Here is a 16,805-nt window from a genome sequence, read left to right as displayed (position 1 = left end):
TGAAGAATTTGGTTAAATACCTAAGCGTATTTGAGAGTTTTAGAATTAAAAGTAGTAAAACAAAAGAAGCATTGTCGCTGTTTTGATAAGCCATAATTACCTCATCATCAACATCATTTAAATGTGCTAGTTTAACTTATAACTAAAGATGCAACTAATAAAAAATATTTTCTAAGCAGGAGGTTTCAGCGATACATTAAATCTATTATCCATTTATTCCAGTCTTCATTCTTCGTTTAGCATACAGATTTTATACTTTAAGAAGCATTGACAACAAAATTTTAAAAATCGTACCAAAAATTACTTGACTCTAAGAGTACTTTTGAAGAGATGAGAAGGTGCTCTTAGAACCCCAAAAGTGCTTTCTTCAAAATTTTCAGAATATTTTCAGAGATTGGGAAATCACCAATTATTGTCGATTTGGAAAAAAAAATTCCCTATGGCTTGTCAATAGGATTTCTTCCTATATCTGCAATTCTGATTGAGTTATCCTTATTCTAACATTAATAGGCTCAAAAGGATGTAAATATAATACATGAAATAAATGCATACAAACAATACTAGGAGAGCTTAAATCAAAATGGAATGAAATATGCAAAAAAATATGAATTTACCATAAAAATAAACTAATAAAATAAAAAGTAAATAAATAATAAAATGTAATGTATACCAGTACAAAAATAAATACAAACGAAATTATAAGGAAATAAATATTGGTTGGCAAGAAAGTAATTTCGGTTTGCACAAATAGCGTTATGATCGTTTGTTATTCTTCTGCCAATTTTATATTTTTTTTTCTTTTGGGATTTGGCAACTAACAATTTTAGGCTGCTATAGAAACAAATTCCGTGTATTTTTGTTCACATGTTTGTTTAACATGTGCATTAAATAAACATTTTCCACATATTTTACTTTTTCAGTTTCATAAAGAAAGCAGGTGAAGCTCACAAAGGTGTATGTGAAATATATGGTGTTGATTGCATAACAGAACGCATGTGTCAGAAGTAGTTTAGAAACTCTAGTGCTGGAGATTTTTTCACTTGAAGGTGACGAAATTTCTGGTCAAACTTCTAAAGTTCAAGATAACCAAATGAAAGAGATAATTGAATCAAATTGTCATACTGTGTGAGACTGCAAAATGTTTAAATGTATCACAAACAACAATTGAAAATCAGATCTTGGACTTGTTAAAAAGCCCGATATTTGGGCTCCGCATAAAATTAAAAGAAACTCATTTAATACAACGAATCAGTATTTGCGATATGCATTTCAAACGTAATACAATTGACCCTTTTCTGACACAAATTATTACTGATGATGGAAAGTGGGTCGTCTACAATAACATTAATCAAAAAAAAAAAAAAAAAAATCATGGCCCAAGCATGACAAATCAGCACAAATCATATCGAAAGCTAAACTCTCAGAAAAATAATCATGTTGTCACTTTCGTGGGATTACAATGGTGTCTATTTTGAGCTGCTTCCAAGCAACTATACAATTAACTCAGATGTTTACTGCCAACAACGTTTGATATTGAAGGATGCTAATCAAAGAGAAAAACGGCCTGAACTGGAGAATCGCAAAGGAATCGTGTTTTACCACCACAAAAAGTGCCAGCCTCACACATTAGTAACATGTATGAAATTACTCGAGCTTGGAAGTGATATCACATCCTCTACATAGCACCGACTTGCATCATTGAATTATCATTCATTTCCAACTTTGCCAAACCTCATAAAGGCAAACATTTCAGTAATAGCGATAACCTGAAATCGCAGTTGGTTGCGTGTTTTTGCTGATAAAGAGCAAAGTTCTACCAATGCGGAGGCATGAAGTTATCAGAAAAATGGCGATATCTCAAAAAACAGAATGGAAGATATTTGACTGATTAAAGATAATTTTTGTACTGAAAAAATTGAGTTTTATTTCGTACTAAAAACCGAAATTACTTTCTTCCCAACCTGAAAGGAAAAACTAGAAAATTATGCAATAGTGTCAATATGGGGTTATGATTTCTCACCAATAACGTCGAGTCTGGTATGCAGAATAAGAGTTCTAGATCGCTTGAGGTCCACTCTGCATTTATAATCAGCTTCATCTTCGGCTTTCGCTGTAGCTATTCTGAGAATAGGTGGATGTCTACTGATGTTGAAATAAGCTCGTCCTTTCAATTCTTCCGCCGGGAAATGGCGAGCCTCTTGAATGCGTGCATTTCTCACATCCAGTGTGTATATGGGATTCGGATTATCCGTCCTATACCACAATATCAACGATGCTTCGTCTTCAGCTAATGGCGTTGATACATTACAAGGAATATATGCAGGATATCCGGCTATGGTTTTCACAACAGGATGATCTAGAAAATAAAAACTATATTTGAATAAACAGCGCTAGATTTTAAAATGCAACAAAGTTATTATTAACATTTAAACTGTGACTTTTAAATATAATTATCCTTTCTTGTTAAAATTTTTGTTTAAAAAAAGTGTACAAAGTATGAAAGAAAACTTCCATAATTCGAGAAAACTCGAGTTGAAATTGTTGCATAGCAAGCCTGTTAGACCTGTGAGAGGACATACGTTTCTCTATTTCGGTCCAATGTCGACTTCTTCCGTATGGTGTTTATCAACCTCGGCTGTCACATAATTTAGCATGAACCCGGTTCCAAAGAAGGCTTAGATATTTGTAATTTTCTCTCTACTGCTTCTTAAGAGAAGCTCACCAGATGCCAAGCGGTACAAGACCACTGAACACTAGCGGTTCTACCTAAGTTCCATTTCTGGAGAACGACTGGCTGCATGGGCGTTTAAATTCTTTTCCCTACGTGTAAAGTGGATACGAGCCAATTTACCTCACAATATTCTTTGCCCAGGAGCTTCTATACTTAGGGCCTAGTGTGCTTTTCCATAATCATATAAATCAAACCTTTTCGAAGCTGTTATATTGATCTAACCTTGGAGATGCTATCAAGGTGGTATTCTGAAGAAAGAAGTGATTAAATAACAGTCTGTACAATACCCGAACAATGTTTGTAGTCTTTCATGTTTAATAAGCAGTTATGTTATTATTTTTACCGTTAATGCTGCTTCTACTTTAGTCGTCTCCCACCAGGATGCAAATTATATGTACATATTTTACTACTGGATTCTTGAGTTTCAAAAGAGCTTTTGGCAACAATGGCTGAATTTATCGATAGTATTGCTTTCCAGTTTCTAAATTTACTTGAATTTCATTTAGCCTAGCTGGTCGTATTTGTTTGCATGAGTTTAATGCCTCAGCTAAAAATTATAGGCTCGCTTAGTCTTGTAAACCTTCCATTGTGTTTAGAGTTATTTCACTGGATAATTAAGGCTGAGTGATAAGTTGCATAACTATCATCGCGGGGACAGAATTAACAATTAAATCAGTTAGGTTGCGTAAGTGATTAAGGCGTCTCAAAAAAGCGTTGCCAATATAAATATGCTGGTCTTTTATACTGTGATAAACAAGATTTACATAGGAACTTTGTGTCTGAAAATGCGCACGGACAGTTAGAGGGCAATGCTAGCAGGTTTATGAGAGAGTGGGAAGTGTGATCAGGCGTGGACGTTCCAGGAAGAATTGGTTCAATAACTTAAATCTTTATGGACATTTTGTGGAAAGAGTGTTGCCGGATCTCATGGTTAACGTTCCAGCAACTACACGCTGAAACACTTAGTTTCAGCATTATGGAGGGTCTGCACATTTTAGCAGCACTCTAAGAGAATACCTCAATAGGACACATCCTGATTGCTCGATTGGCAGAGGCAGACCAGTCGCAAGGCCCCCGCGATCTCCCTACCAGACTCCTCGGGCTTTCTGTATGTGGAGATACATGAAATACATGGTGTACGAGACGATCGTAACATCGGACATGGGTCTCTCACCAAGATCTTGGACGCTGTGGCACGTATCACACAAGCATGTTAAGTTTGACAACGACGTGGTTTTTGCAAGATTTCAATAACATCCTATTAATATGGATTGACCGAACTAATAGTGTACTTGTGCTGAATTTCATATAGTTTACTTGTGTTGAATTTCATATAAGTATTTTATCATATCATTTTTCATATAAGTATTTTAGAGTTATGATCGCTCATATATCATCATTTATTAATAAGCTATGATGAAAGGGTAATAAAATAAATTAAATAAAAATCACGGTACCATTATCGGATATTTAAAAAAAATTATTTCATCGCGTTTTTATTTGCTTATTTTAAATTTATGTTACTTCTATAAAACTATTCGATTGTATGTAACCGTAAAGACTAATCTGATTTGTGACTGGTATTTAAATACGCTTTAAAAACCTACAGCTGCGGAGATTTAAATCAAGGTAGAGATTTAAATTAACAAAATTAAAATCTAATTTTAAAATTCATATAAAAGTACATTTAAACTTCAAGGGAAGAAGTGATATATTTTCGTCTCTGAATTTAGCTTAAAGTTCAGAAGTATGGAAATATAGCATAATAATCACTAAAGGAATAATAATAAAAGAAGTATATTCGAAAATGACAAAATCCTCATTAAATAACAAGCAAAGTTTGGATGAAAGACAAAGATGCAAATATTTTCTAAAGTAAATTATAAGAATTATTTTTAAAATTAAATTGGGAAACATACATTACTACACTTCGCTAATATATATTCTTGGAAAAATACATCAAACGGAAGTATTTTATATGAGTGCAATTTCAGTCTCTGAGAATATTATTTTATAATATAATCAAATTCGTATATAACAAAATTTTGTGGAGTTTCTCAACGTTCTAACATATTGCAGAATTCGCCTCATGTAACTACATAAAATTAGAATTTCTCGATCTATAAAATTTTCATTCTCGTCATCAATGTTTATATTATTAGATTGTATCAGATGCAAACTTTATGTAAAACATAATTAAATTTGAAAGTAATAAACTAAATTATGTAAAGAAAGCACAGTAACAATATACACTGAACTGCCAAAAATTACTATACCGAGTTAATATAACCTAGATTTGCCATATTAGCTTAACTGCGGATATACAGGATCTATGTTGGAGTATTATGTTTACAATTACATAATACCTGTTACACAGAAATCCATGATTTTTTTATAATCGGAGGTGTTGGTTTTCCGTGTTCCAGTGCGCGGTGCAAGGTATTCGAGATGGGATCGATAGCGTTTGGAATAGGTGATTATAACGAGAAATTTCCACTAAAGCCAGTTAAATAAACCATATGCTACTAGGTAGGCATCATAGCCTGTACAGTGCCCTTTTTCTTCACATACAGAATTTATGGAGTCATTTTTCTACACGATCCTTCTATCAACCCGGAATGGTTTAAGATGGGGTTGCCAGTACTGTTTACTCGACGCTTGTCATTAAGCATCCAGTGCCCAAATTCCAAGTCCAGACCAATTGCATTGCAGGTCTCTGTGTTGCGCATATGTTGAGTGTATTCTGTCTTAATCTACTCGTAAGGGGAATAATCCACAGTCCTCAGGGTGGTGCTTGTTGAAGCGGCAGCTACAATTTCTGATGTTACATGAAATAGAGTTTTATTCCTGTCTCAGAGATGATCCTTGCCAGTTGAGGTTAATCGTTTTCATTCAGTGCTTTTGTGACTATATACACGATTGTCTTAAGTTCAGCGTTTTATTAGGATTCTTACTGTCATAAATACACTTTTAAACTGTCGTATAAGATGAATCAATCTTACCTTTTGTCTCCATATTGCTAAAAGTTAGCTCCCGCGCATTAAAATTCATTTAGCTACACAGTTGTTATTCTCAGGACCAAAAATAGGCTAGATTCTTCCAGAGTTATCCATTAATTTTATACCAATATTCGGAAGCATCCAGTATCTAGAGTACAATGTGAGCATCAGTATATGTGCAGTAAGCATCGGTATATGCAGAGATGCTGTATATTATGTATAGGTACATCAGTGTTTCTTGGCACTTCAGAATATCTTTACCATTTACATTTTCTATGATGACTTTTCCTTTTAATAATAAAGTGGGAAACTGATCAACTAAAGGTATAGATGCATCAAAATCCTGAATGGTCCAGCTGATGGGGTTATCTAATTCTCGTCTTTCAATACGATACATAATAAATTGGGTAATATTGCATGAATAATATAATACAGGCATAAAATATACAACATCATTAGCAATACAATATAATACATTACATTAATCATATATTATTATACATTAGCCATGCAATATAATACATCAGTCATGCAATACCTTAACAAAGCTATGCAATATAAACGTCTTTATACTTAGATATAAGTGTTCCATCAAGAATTAGCATAAGTGGCTGAACACTGAGCGTTTGACAAATAGCATTTATTTTATTTAGGGAATCTTTTGAGATAAAGGGACGTAACTTTGTTGGATGCTCAGAGAAAATGGCACTCTTTGCAGCTTCTTTCGCGAACGAATCTGCTTTCTTGTTACGATCAAAAGGTAATCTTTTGCAATTATATCTTGTATGTCATTACCCTTCTACTATGGCTGTAAATGCACAAAAAAATTAGTAATTTCTTGTTCAGATAGCATGAAAACTCTTAATAAATTCATAAACTTTAGCATTAAGTTCTATTAAAGGAAACCAGTTATAATATTTTGACAATTCCTGCACAAACAATTTTTAGACCATGAGCATACTTGCTTGCCTATATGCAAATGATAGAATATTTGCATCTGAAACTCTCATTTTTCCGTATTTCGTAACGAATTTATGAAAAAGATTTTTTTACTGAAAATTCTAAACGTCATAGTTCTTGAATCTTTAGATGTTATTAGATCGTCGGAATGCATTTGGGATTCCTGCAAATTGAAAATTTTCGAAGACTCTAATTTCCAGCTATTTCGCAATATATATATATCTTAGCAAGTTTTCATGTTCTAGAAATATGTCCCTACCTTTCGTACTCCTTGTCGAAAATTGCCTCTGAGTGTATACTCTAACTTGGATCACCAATTCTTTTCTACCACGAGCGCATCGAAGCGAAGCATGCTGAGATGCTTCTCTCATAGCTCTTTAAAATACTCTAAGTTGGTGTCAGTAATATGGTGTCAAACTTCTCATGAAATTGCTGTATATAAGCGATGCTTTACTTGGAGATGAATAAACATAAACGATTTAAACTTTGTGTGCCTATATGTACAACCTAAATGACAATTATGATTTTTTTTTCTTTTAAACTGGTAGGAAATTTTTCATTCAACACTTTTATATCGTTTACCAAATGATGCCAATAACATTTAAGGTCCTTTGTTTGATTTCCAATTCTAAGAACCTCTATCTCTTTTTTAGTACATCTTATCATTTTATGGCAAAATAATTTTATGTTTCTCTGCCATCTTTACGTTGGCACTCTCAAGAATTAATATGCGTGCCTTCAGATTTTTTTCCGGTATATTTGCATGAGCAACCTCCTAACTTTTTATTTTGTGCTGTTTTTGTGAAATAATGCAGTTTCGTCTGAGTTGAAAGTTTTCGTGATAGCTGCGGAAAATTCCTGCACATATTTTGCCTTTCCTCGCCTCATATATGAGGCGAACGCTTGCTACTTCTCCAGTACCACAAAAAATGTTATTTCCCTTACTGAATCTATTGAGTCATCCTCTGGGGCCCATAAAGCCTGTTTTCCTTTTTGTTTGCATGTCCAGCTATTGGCAGTTTATGGTTATGTTGGACGGTAAACAAGTTCAACAACTCCTCTTATATATTTTCTCGACTTGCATTCTACAATCTCTTGTCATCAAAATTCGTTTCATGAGCAAATATATTTTTCCCCTCTTTTTCCAGATTCTAATAATAATAGACTTAGATAAAGAGGAGAGATTGACGCTTTTGGAATTTAACAGTTTGTTTATCAAAACATTTTAATTATGTGTACATAATTGACTATATTTCTTGAATTTTTTTCTTGATTATTAAGACATATGTCTAATGACACTGACCAACAAATGAAAATTGGCAGCTGATTATCAAAATAATACTCTTTTGGAAGAGCTCTCAATTTATCAAAAATGCAGTTATAGAAATAATGATTTCCTTTTCCCCTCTAAAAGGATAACTTAAAATTAAAACTATAAATGAAAACTTTATTCTCATTTCTTCAGCACATTTCTTTAGAAATTGCAGTAATTCAAATAAAGAGTTTTTAATCACTTGCTGTTTAATGCATGCGTCGGGAATGATAGTGCTGCTTCATCAGCAACAGCGTTGCTCAAGGTGGCCCAATGTGTACTATAAGGAGTAAATTACACCTGTGAGAAAGGGAAAGTTCTGTTTGATGGCTTCTGAGCTTTGATTATGAACTTCCCTATGATAGGACCCAGATCTCGAACCCTAACTTCCTTACCGTCAGCTTCTCGTAAAGACTTTCGTCCTAACAATATTTTAAATGGCCCATGACGCAAAAGAACATTTATTTACAGAGGTCTATACTTTTTACGGGATTCGAGATCAGGCTCAAGGATATAGCAGCCATCGCATTTACTACCATGCCAACAAGGCGGTTTGCATAAAATATTAAAAAAGCAAAATTAAGTAACTAGTTTAGCGAGTCATAACTGGATTTGTCAAAAGGATGTTGAAATCTTTGAAACATGGTGTTAGTAAGAAGACCTGAAACGAACAATTAAAATAGAGCCAACTGAAAGAGTAATTAATTCAATTGTTTACAAATTCTTAGATTCTGCTGACTCTTATTTAGAATGAATTCAAACTGAAAACGATATAGCCTGCGAATTTAAACTTTAGCAACTGATATTTGTTATCAAAGATTCGAATTGTGAGTATTAAATCATACCATGAAGACAGAGGCTCGATTTTTATGAATATACTGCTCAGTCTTAGGAAAATGATTTTGATAAAGTGTTTAGTGACATTTGTCAATTGGGTGGAACTAGTCAAAAAATGTTAAAACAGATTATATCGAATTCATCAATTGTTGGCAAAATGCTTAAGTGAACACACATTCTTTGATAAGCTATCGTTGTTATTTATTTAACAGTTAAATAGTTTAATCGTTAAGATAATTTAAATTTCAAATCATTTGAAAATTACAAATTTGTTTAGCATTAAAAAGTTTTCATGTACACATACATAATGCCTTCACACAGTTATATACGCAATATGTACAACAATTTATTTATGTGTAAAAGTCACTAAACACCTCATTAAAATAATTTACTTAGATTGACAGTATATTCATAAAAACCCAGCCTCTGTCTTCCCATTATCGCTTCATATTTATAATTTATATTTGCTACTAACCAATATCATTTGCTGAATTATCTGTTAGCAACATATACCATTTTAAGATTTATCAAGTTCAAATGATGAACGCAATTTAAAATAAGAGTTTTTTATTCTTCCAGAAACTAAGGCGATTCTGTTCTTGCAGATAGCTGTTACCTCTGTAAACTAAGGCAAAGCCTTACTTCTAAACTCTTGTTTGTGGTTTTCCGAGTGAATAAAATAAACCAAGAAATTACGGACTTAGTAAATAATTTATATATGCTGTTGTTGTTTCTTATCCTAACTGGCTAGACCATATCGATGTGTCCCAGAAACGTCAATAAATCCAAAACGAAGGTAGTTCTTTTCAACTGGTCCTCTTTTACAACTGCCAAACAGGTGAGATGTTCAGGAGTGAAATGACCAGTATTTTATTTTTTACAGATCTTATTTCCCTGGTTTATTAACGTTTTTCAGATGTCCACTTAGGAGTCTCTTCAAAGTAGTCTGCTGAGCGCCCCCTAGAAGGCGGATCTCTACCCCCTAGAAGGCGGATCTCCAAAGAGATCACAGTGTCAACGGTGAGAGTCATTAAAATACCTTCCTTAGCTATGGTATCAGCCATTTCTTTACCACTGACGCCAATATGTGAAAGTATCTATTGCAGATGTACTTCATGATGGGTTCTGCAGTAAAGCAAAAATAGACAGTGCAGTCTTATCACCAATGCGGGGCTAGTTTTGTAGATGCTGGACAAAACTGCGACTGTCAGGCAAAATTCACATATATTTTAGGTAGTGCAAGTGCATGCAGCCTTAAGCATTTCTTAATTGCTATAAGCTCAGAATGAAGAACAGAACAGCGATCAGGGTTTCTAGTCTTAATATTAAAGCTGTTAAGACTCTACTACCGAAAATTCCATGTTCATTTTACTGCTGTCAGTGAAACTCTGATGGGCATTAGATGAAATGCGATTTAAAGTTACCGGTGCCATCTACCAAAGACAATCTGGTAAATTCGTTTTTTAAATGTCTGATTGGTCTAAGAAGATAAGTCTGTAAGAATATAGACGCCATGAAGTCCTTCAATGGATTGGTAGTCAGTTTCAGTTAGTACGTTTCAACAGTTGAATATATCAAACCCATGAGATGAGCCACAGCAAAAGGTCTGTTTATTTTTAATCTTTGAATAGAAACCTACTCATGAAGAAGTATAGAGCTACAGTTATGAGTATCATAACTGTACAATATATTAAAGTATATTGTCAGTTTAGCTTTGCATCTCAAATTCAACTTTTGTATATTATATTCCAAAAGGGCTATTTCGGCCGGACAGCTTTTGCGTAAGCCAGCAATTAGACGGGCTGCACTTAACTGAACACACTCAAGTTTAGCCAAATTGGTAGAAGAAGTACAGAAGTAAATCTCTAAAACATATTCCAAAATGGGTTTCATTGCTGACAAATATGAAGATTTGAGAGTAGATGAATCCAGATCTCAACTCGGTACCAAATAAACACTTAAGGATGTTAAGTGTTTTCCTACCTCTCAAAATCACATTTATTACTCAGCAACTGAAAACAACTACAACAACGCTATATACATGTGAAAAACAACGCTATGTATTGCAGGTATACTTTTATACGTGAGACATTTTTAACAGTATTTAAAATGCAAGATTTTCCAGAAATTACTTCCTAAGGTATTTAAAAAGCTTCGCTTGTGTATCAATGTGTGACCTGTTCTTTGTTCCTATTTCTCACATTTTGTTATTGTCGTTAGAATGTATGTGCATTACATGATATGCCATGATCAATACAGAGATAACAGTAAATTCGAAGGGAAATTAAAATTTCAATACGTTGTATACAACCAGAAATTTAGGCTTCATCTCAAAGAATTTTAGCGCTTATTTCCCCAGAAAGGTTAAATGTAAAACAGACAGTTATGTTTCTTGTTTCTTTTCTGAGCATTAAAAAGGTTTAAAATTAAAAAGAGAAATAAGGTTTCCAGCTAAAATAAGGAATGAAAGTAACAGTAATTAGAAATAAATTTGAAGATTTTTCAACTGTAACAGAAACAGAAACTATTTATCTTGGAAGAACAAATAAAGGATTGACGAAAATGATTTTAACTTTAGCAGGATTTCGTTCATTGTTCATCTATCTACAGTTTTTCCTTTTATATCCTCTTATCTAATAATTTGTTTTTAACATTATTACACAGTGAAGAGCTAAAAAGTTTAATATCGTAATAGACAGACAGTAGAGAACACTACCACAAGTATAAATATAAATACTTCTGAAAAGTTAAAAAATAGTAAAAAAGCAGTAGATACTTCGCCAACAAAATACGATTTTAAGCTTTTTTTTTTTTTTTCTGTAGATTTCGAAACAAAGATCTAATTTTGGCCATTCTCAAGAGTTTGTATTAAAGATTCCACAGCTCCCCCAGAGTTCCATTTCAAAGCCGGCGCTTACATTTAACATTGTTGTTTGGAACAGGAAATGGAAAAGCATGCATTTTTTACGATTTAGTAAAACTTACGTATTTCCAATCTCTAAATATTTGACAAAATTCTGCCTCAAAAGCAACAGAGTGGAAATTTTTAAAAGTTTTTCTATACCAATTCATTTTCTGACAAGTTGAATCAATCAGAGATTACATAAAAATTAGATAAATTTTCTTCAGTATAAAGATCAAATACATAAAGATACAGTTAAAAGGTTATTGAACTGGCAGATTCTATTGTTTTAATAAACAATCAGTACTCAAATTTTTCTGAAATAAATAGTATGATTCTATTATCGCAGAATTTACAACCGCGACAAAAACAAATCTATATAATTACTTTTGAATAGAAGTATATCTATTGATTAGTTTTATATGGTATAACTGCCCTAGAGGCTTAGTCATAAGGCATAAAAAGTGGGCGTTCCGTTCACACCAGCAAGGCACTGTATAAGCCGTTGCCAATTACAGAAGCTAAATTTGCGCGTGCGTGAATGTGCTTACAGCTTTCCCGTTCAAGTTCCATGCATTCGTCGTGAATTGTCGACTCTTATACCAAGTCGGAATGAAGTTGGAAATTTTCAGCTTTATGTTAAACCCTCAAAACCAGTTTTTGTGCGTTTGCAAGGTCTGATTACCTAGCAACGAAGCGCGGCTAAAACCAGTTATGACATTTATACCAACGTCTGAATGGAGCCTTTCAAACTTTATTTGCTGGACTGTCAGACCATGAAGAACAAATTTAACATTAAGTTAGTTGATGTGTCGGAAACTGCGATCAGCCACCGCTAGAGGACGTTATACGCAGGGGTATTGAAGAACAGAGAGCAGAATTATTTCAGGTGAGGATGTTGCATGAAAAGAGTGCATTGGTTTAGTTACGAGGAATCGGCTGATATGCAGTGCATTAATGCGGCACTGTATAGAAATGGACCTCGTTAACGACAGACAAGCACATTAAGTTTGTAAGCAACCTTTTGGGGCATTATCTATATGCTATGACTACTGCTAATCAGCTGAAACCTTTGTTCCAGTATTAATTTACGTGTTTTAACTTTTATATAAAACACGGTGCACTGTAAATCAATCGCGATACTCATATAGCATCATTCATTGTTTGGACCACTACATTCCAGATTAAGTGAGGCTGGAGATTTCTAAGTGGACCGCCATTTAGTCAGCAACGTACTACACGCAGACCTGGCCGTAGATTTGTGGAGGCCGCCTCAAACCCCTGTCCTTATCTCCATAAATATATTCTTGTCGGGATACATGAAGTCAACGTAGACAATTTAATGTAGAGTTATGGAAAAATTCCTCAGCGCTACACGCTATGAAATCTTGACTATGTCTAGGGAAGTTGCCTACTAAATTTAATTACTGTTTCTTAATTTATTAATATCTTTATTTATTTTGGGAAAAATGTGTTCATTCCTAGATGCCGATCAGCTGAAAATTTACACCGCGAAAATCTGATATTAGCGTGAGCAGCGGAGGTATAGACGCATGAAAGTGACAGTCTACTTTCTACCAGTATGCCTTTTGTAAGTTTGTTCTCTTATTGCTAATACCTTTCGATGTTGGCCAAGAAGTCCCTCTGCCGACACTATGGAATTTTTGTGTATTGCGGCTCTGGCGGAAGTGCAATCATTTTCAATGTCAAGTTGACAACGACTACGCGAAAATCACTAGTTCGTACCGAACCCAAAAGTTCTGTGTCAGTGCTTGAATATTCCATAAACAGTACTATTATCGACGGATAACCGCGTGGTCAACATAACGACTTCTGCTTATTTGGAAAGTATAAAGTTACAGACTTTCTTCTTTTTTGTTTCTTTTGCACCTTTTAACGCATTATTTACTTTTAACATAGAATCTAATGCACCTTGGCTTACAACAAGCACAGGAAAAAATAATTTTACTTCAACTATTGACGAGCCTTTCTAAGGGAATTCAATATATATTTCTCTTCGACTTATTTACAATGGTAAGCAGAAAACGTATTGCATAGCTAGAACGTGAAAAGAAAAATTGAAAACTATACATTGTAAGCAAAAATAAAGGTTCATCTAGGAAAAAAGCGAAAAAAAAACAGATTACCTATAATATCTAGAAAAATGCACAAATTACAAAATGCGCTCTGTACGACTGCTGACTACTGTAACGGTACTGACTGGACTGTAACGGTACTTTTCTAGATTAGCGTACAGTACAGTACGAATTTGAAATGTATATTTCCATAGGATGGCAAACATAAATTCTATAGGACGGAAAAATTAAATTCTCCATAAATTGAGCAAAACTTTACTAAAAGTTGTAGAGGTATTTTTTGAAAGCAAGCAAGGTGAAAAATAAGCAATCTCCTTCGCCGAGAATCGAACCACGGACCAATGGAATACCGGCCTAGCGTGCAGAACCACTACACTACAAAGGCACGCTAGGAGGGCGGGAGAAATACCTTATAAATTATACTTTTATATATCAAATGCTTGCTTCCTGTACTTATGGACACTCAATAACTGATTATACAACCACATAGCTAATTCTTATGCACAGAAAATCTTAGTTTATCTGCAACAACAATAACAGAAAACAACATTATTGTTCCTAAATGTGTGGAGACAATTCATCTTTCCTATCACACCATTCATATGGTGATTGTTTTCCTTCTCTATATCAGAACATTAGATACAATTTCGACAGCAGATTTACTAAGAGCAAAAAGTTAAACAATTCAAGTTAATTATGAAATCCCAGGAATTGGACCGCAAAATTTTCTCTGCATTGTTATATAATTTCAAATTAGACCAATCATCCTAACAGCTGCGCCAAAACATCATTACTTTCAAAAATGAACATTTAAAAAATTCTTGTGGTGAAAAATTATCATTTGAAACCTTTTAGTTCGGGCGCCACTGTAGTGTCATTAGGTTATTTTGATGGTAGACTACTGAAAAATGAGCAATGCCCTCGTCGGGATACGAACCTGGACCTCACAAATACGCTCCGAGTGTGCTACCGTTACACCACGAAAGCATGCAGATAGGGAGGAGAAAATACCTTATAGTACTAATTAAAGTATTAATGCAGTAACTTATTAAATTATCTTTGGATTTCTGATCGGAAATTTCAGCATTTATCTCTCGGCAATATAAACTATATTCATATATTTCGGCAGTAAAAAAATTTAAATGTTGGTACGTATTACAAGTTAAACCTTATGAATCATATTTCTGAAAGTTCCATAAATGAAGAAGGTACAACATTAAGAAAGAACCTAAGATAAAATGATCTAATTAACAGCAAACTGCAGGAAATAACTTTCATACGTGTACGTAGCGCATATCTGTAAGCAGCGATGTTCAAGCATAATCTCTAAAATTCAAATATTCCTCAGAGATTATCGTCAGAATAGGCTTAAAACCAAGAAATATTTCGTAACAAAATAAATTAATCTTAACTTTGACAACAATTTTTAAAAAGGCGCCTAACTTAGCTTTAATTAATTGATTACGCTTTCAGTTATCCTGCTGTGCAAACGATGGTAGCAATTTTTGAGAAGGGCATATGGCTAAGCTTTAATTAAGAATTTTTTTCAAATTATCTACTGTACGATTCTTTCATTTTTGTGAGTTACTTACCCCTCTCAGGAAATGCAAATGAAAAGTACAGGGGTTGGACAAAAATATGGAAACACCTTTAAAAAAACATGTTTCTTTGCTTAATATGGTGTAGGAAACCCGTTGGCATCCAAAAGAGCTTGCAGTCTTCTCGGAATGAATAAATACAGTTCCTGTATGTTTGCCAAGGGAATATTATACCATTCTTCCTGCAAAACGGTGGCAAGTTCAGATAACGATGTTGGCGGTGGATAACGAAAACGCACTCTACGATCCGATGTAGACCACAAAGGTTCGATAATATTCAGGTCTGGTGACTGTGGTGGCCAGGGGAGATGGGACAACTCATCCTCGTGCTCAGAAAACCAGTCCTGGACAATGTGAGCTATGTGAACAGGGGCTTTGTCGTCTTGGAAGACACCATCACCATCGCGGAACAAAGTTTGTACCATGGGATGAACTTGATCGGCCAAAATGTTCACATAAGTCTTGGCAGTCATGTGCCCTGACACAGTTATCATGGGGCTAGCAGAGAACCACGATATGGCTACCCAAACCATAACAGAAACCCCACCATGTTTCACTTTTGGCAACAAGCAGTCTGTATTATAGGCTTAAGATGGCGTTCTCCAGACGTAAACTCGGCCAGAAGTGGGAAACAATGTGAAAGATGACTCGTCAGACCATATTACTCGCTTCCACTGCTCTATAGTCCAGGCTTTATGACTTAAACACCACCTTTTCCTGTTACGGGCATTACCATCACTGACGAGTGGCTTCTCAGTTGCAGCACGGCCAGCAATTCCCTGTTTATGAAGCTCCCTTCTAATTGTTTTGGTACTCACAGGGTTCGGTAACACAACATTCATTTCAGCAGTAACTTTTGCAGCTGTGGTCTTCTTATTTTTCGTCACAATTGCCCTTAATGATCGTCTGTTACGATCACTCAGGACACACTTTCGTCCGCGCTGTGATTTAGCAGATGATGTTTTTCCGCTTTTCAAATATGCGGAATAAATCTTCGATACAGTACCTCTTGAAACACTAAACACCTCGGCTACCTTGCTTACGGAAGCACATACCATACGTGCTCCAACAATTTGCCCACGTTCGAAGTCTGTTAACTCTGACATAATGCAATGACAACCTCACATAACAGTACTCCGACAACAACTGAACTGTTTAGCACATTTACGAAGTTGTATAGGTGGCGTCAGTAGTCTAAAATGCCACGCCACCTACATATTTCATTAAAATCAATCTTTCTTTTCAAACATGCATTTCACAAGGTGTTTCCATATTTTTGTCCATCCACGTAAGTCTTATTTTTTTAAAGTCCCTGCGTTAAGGATTTTGGGCAAAATATAGGAACACAACTATTCATTTTAAATATAATT

The 16,805-nt window shown here is 34.5% G+C and overlaps 1 protein-coding gene across 1 annotated transcript in view; it reads right to left on the bottom strand.

Annotated features, from left to right (window-relative positions):
• LOC118182172 (protein turtle-like) overlaps nt 1-16,805 on the bottom strand; it is a 553,469-nt gene that overhangs the window by 340,333 nt on the left and 196,331 nt on the right. The window contains exon 2 of the mRNA XM_085818215.1: nt 2,021-2,356. Coding sequence (XP_085674341.1) covers nt 2,021-2,356 — 336 coding nt within the window. The remainder of the gene's footprint in view (nt 1-2,020; nt 2,357-16,805) is intronic.

The sequence above is a fragment of the Stegodyphus dumicola genome, chromosome 6, assembly GCF_044657685.1.
Source record: "Stegodyphus dumicola isolate Sdum_Otavi_A_Nest chromosome 6, ASM4465768v1".
NCBI lineage: Eukaryota > Metazoa > Arthropoda > Arachnida > Araneae > Eresidae > Stegodyphus > Stegodyphus dumicola.
The sequence above is the reverse complement of the archived record's forward strand: the minus strand, read 5'-3'. Positions and strand labels throughout refer to the sequence as shown.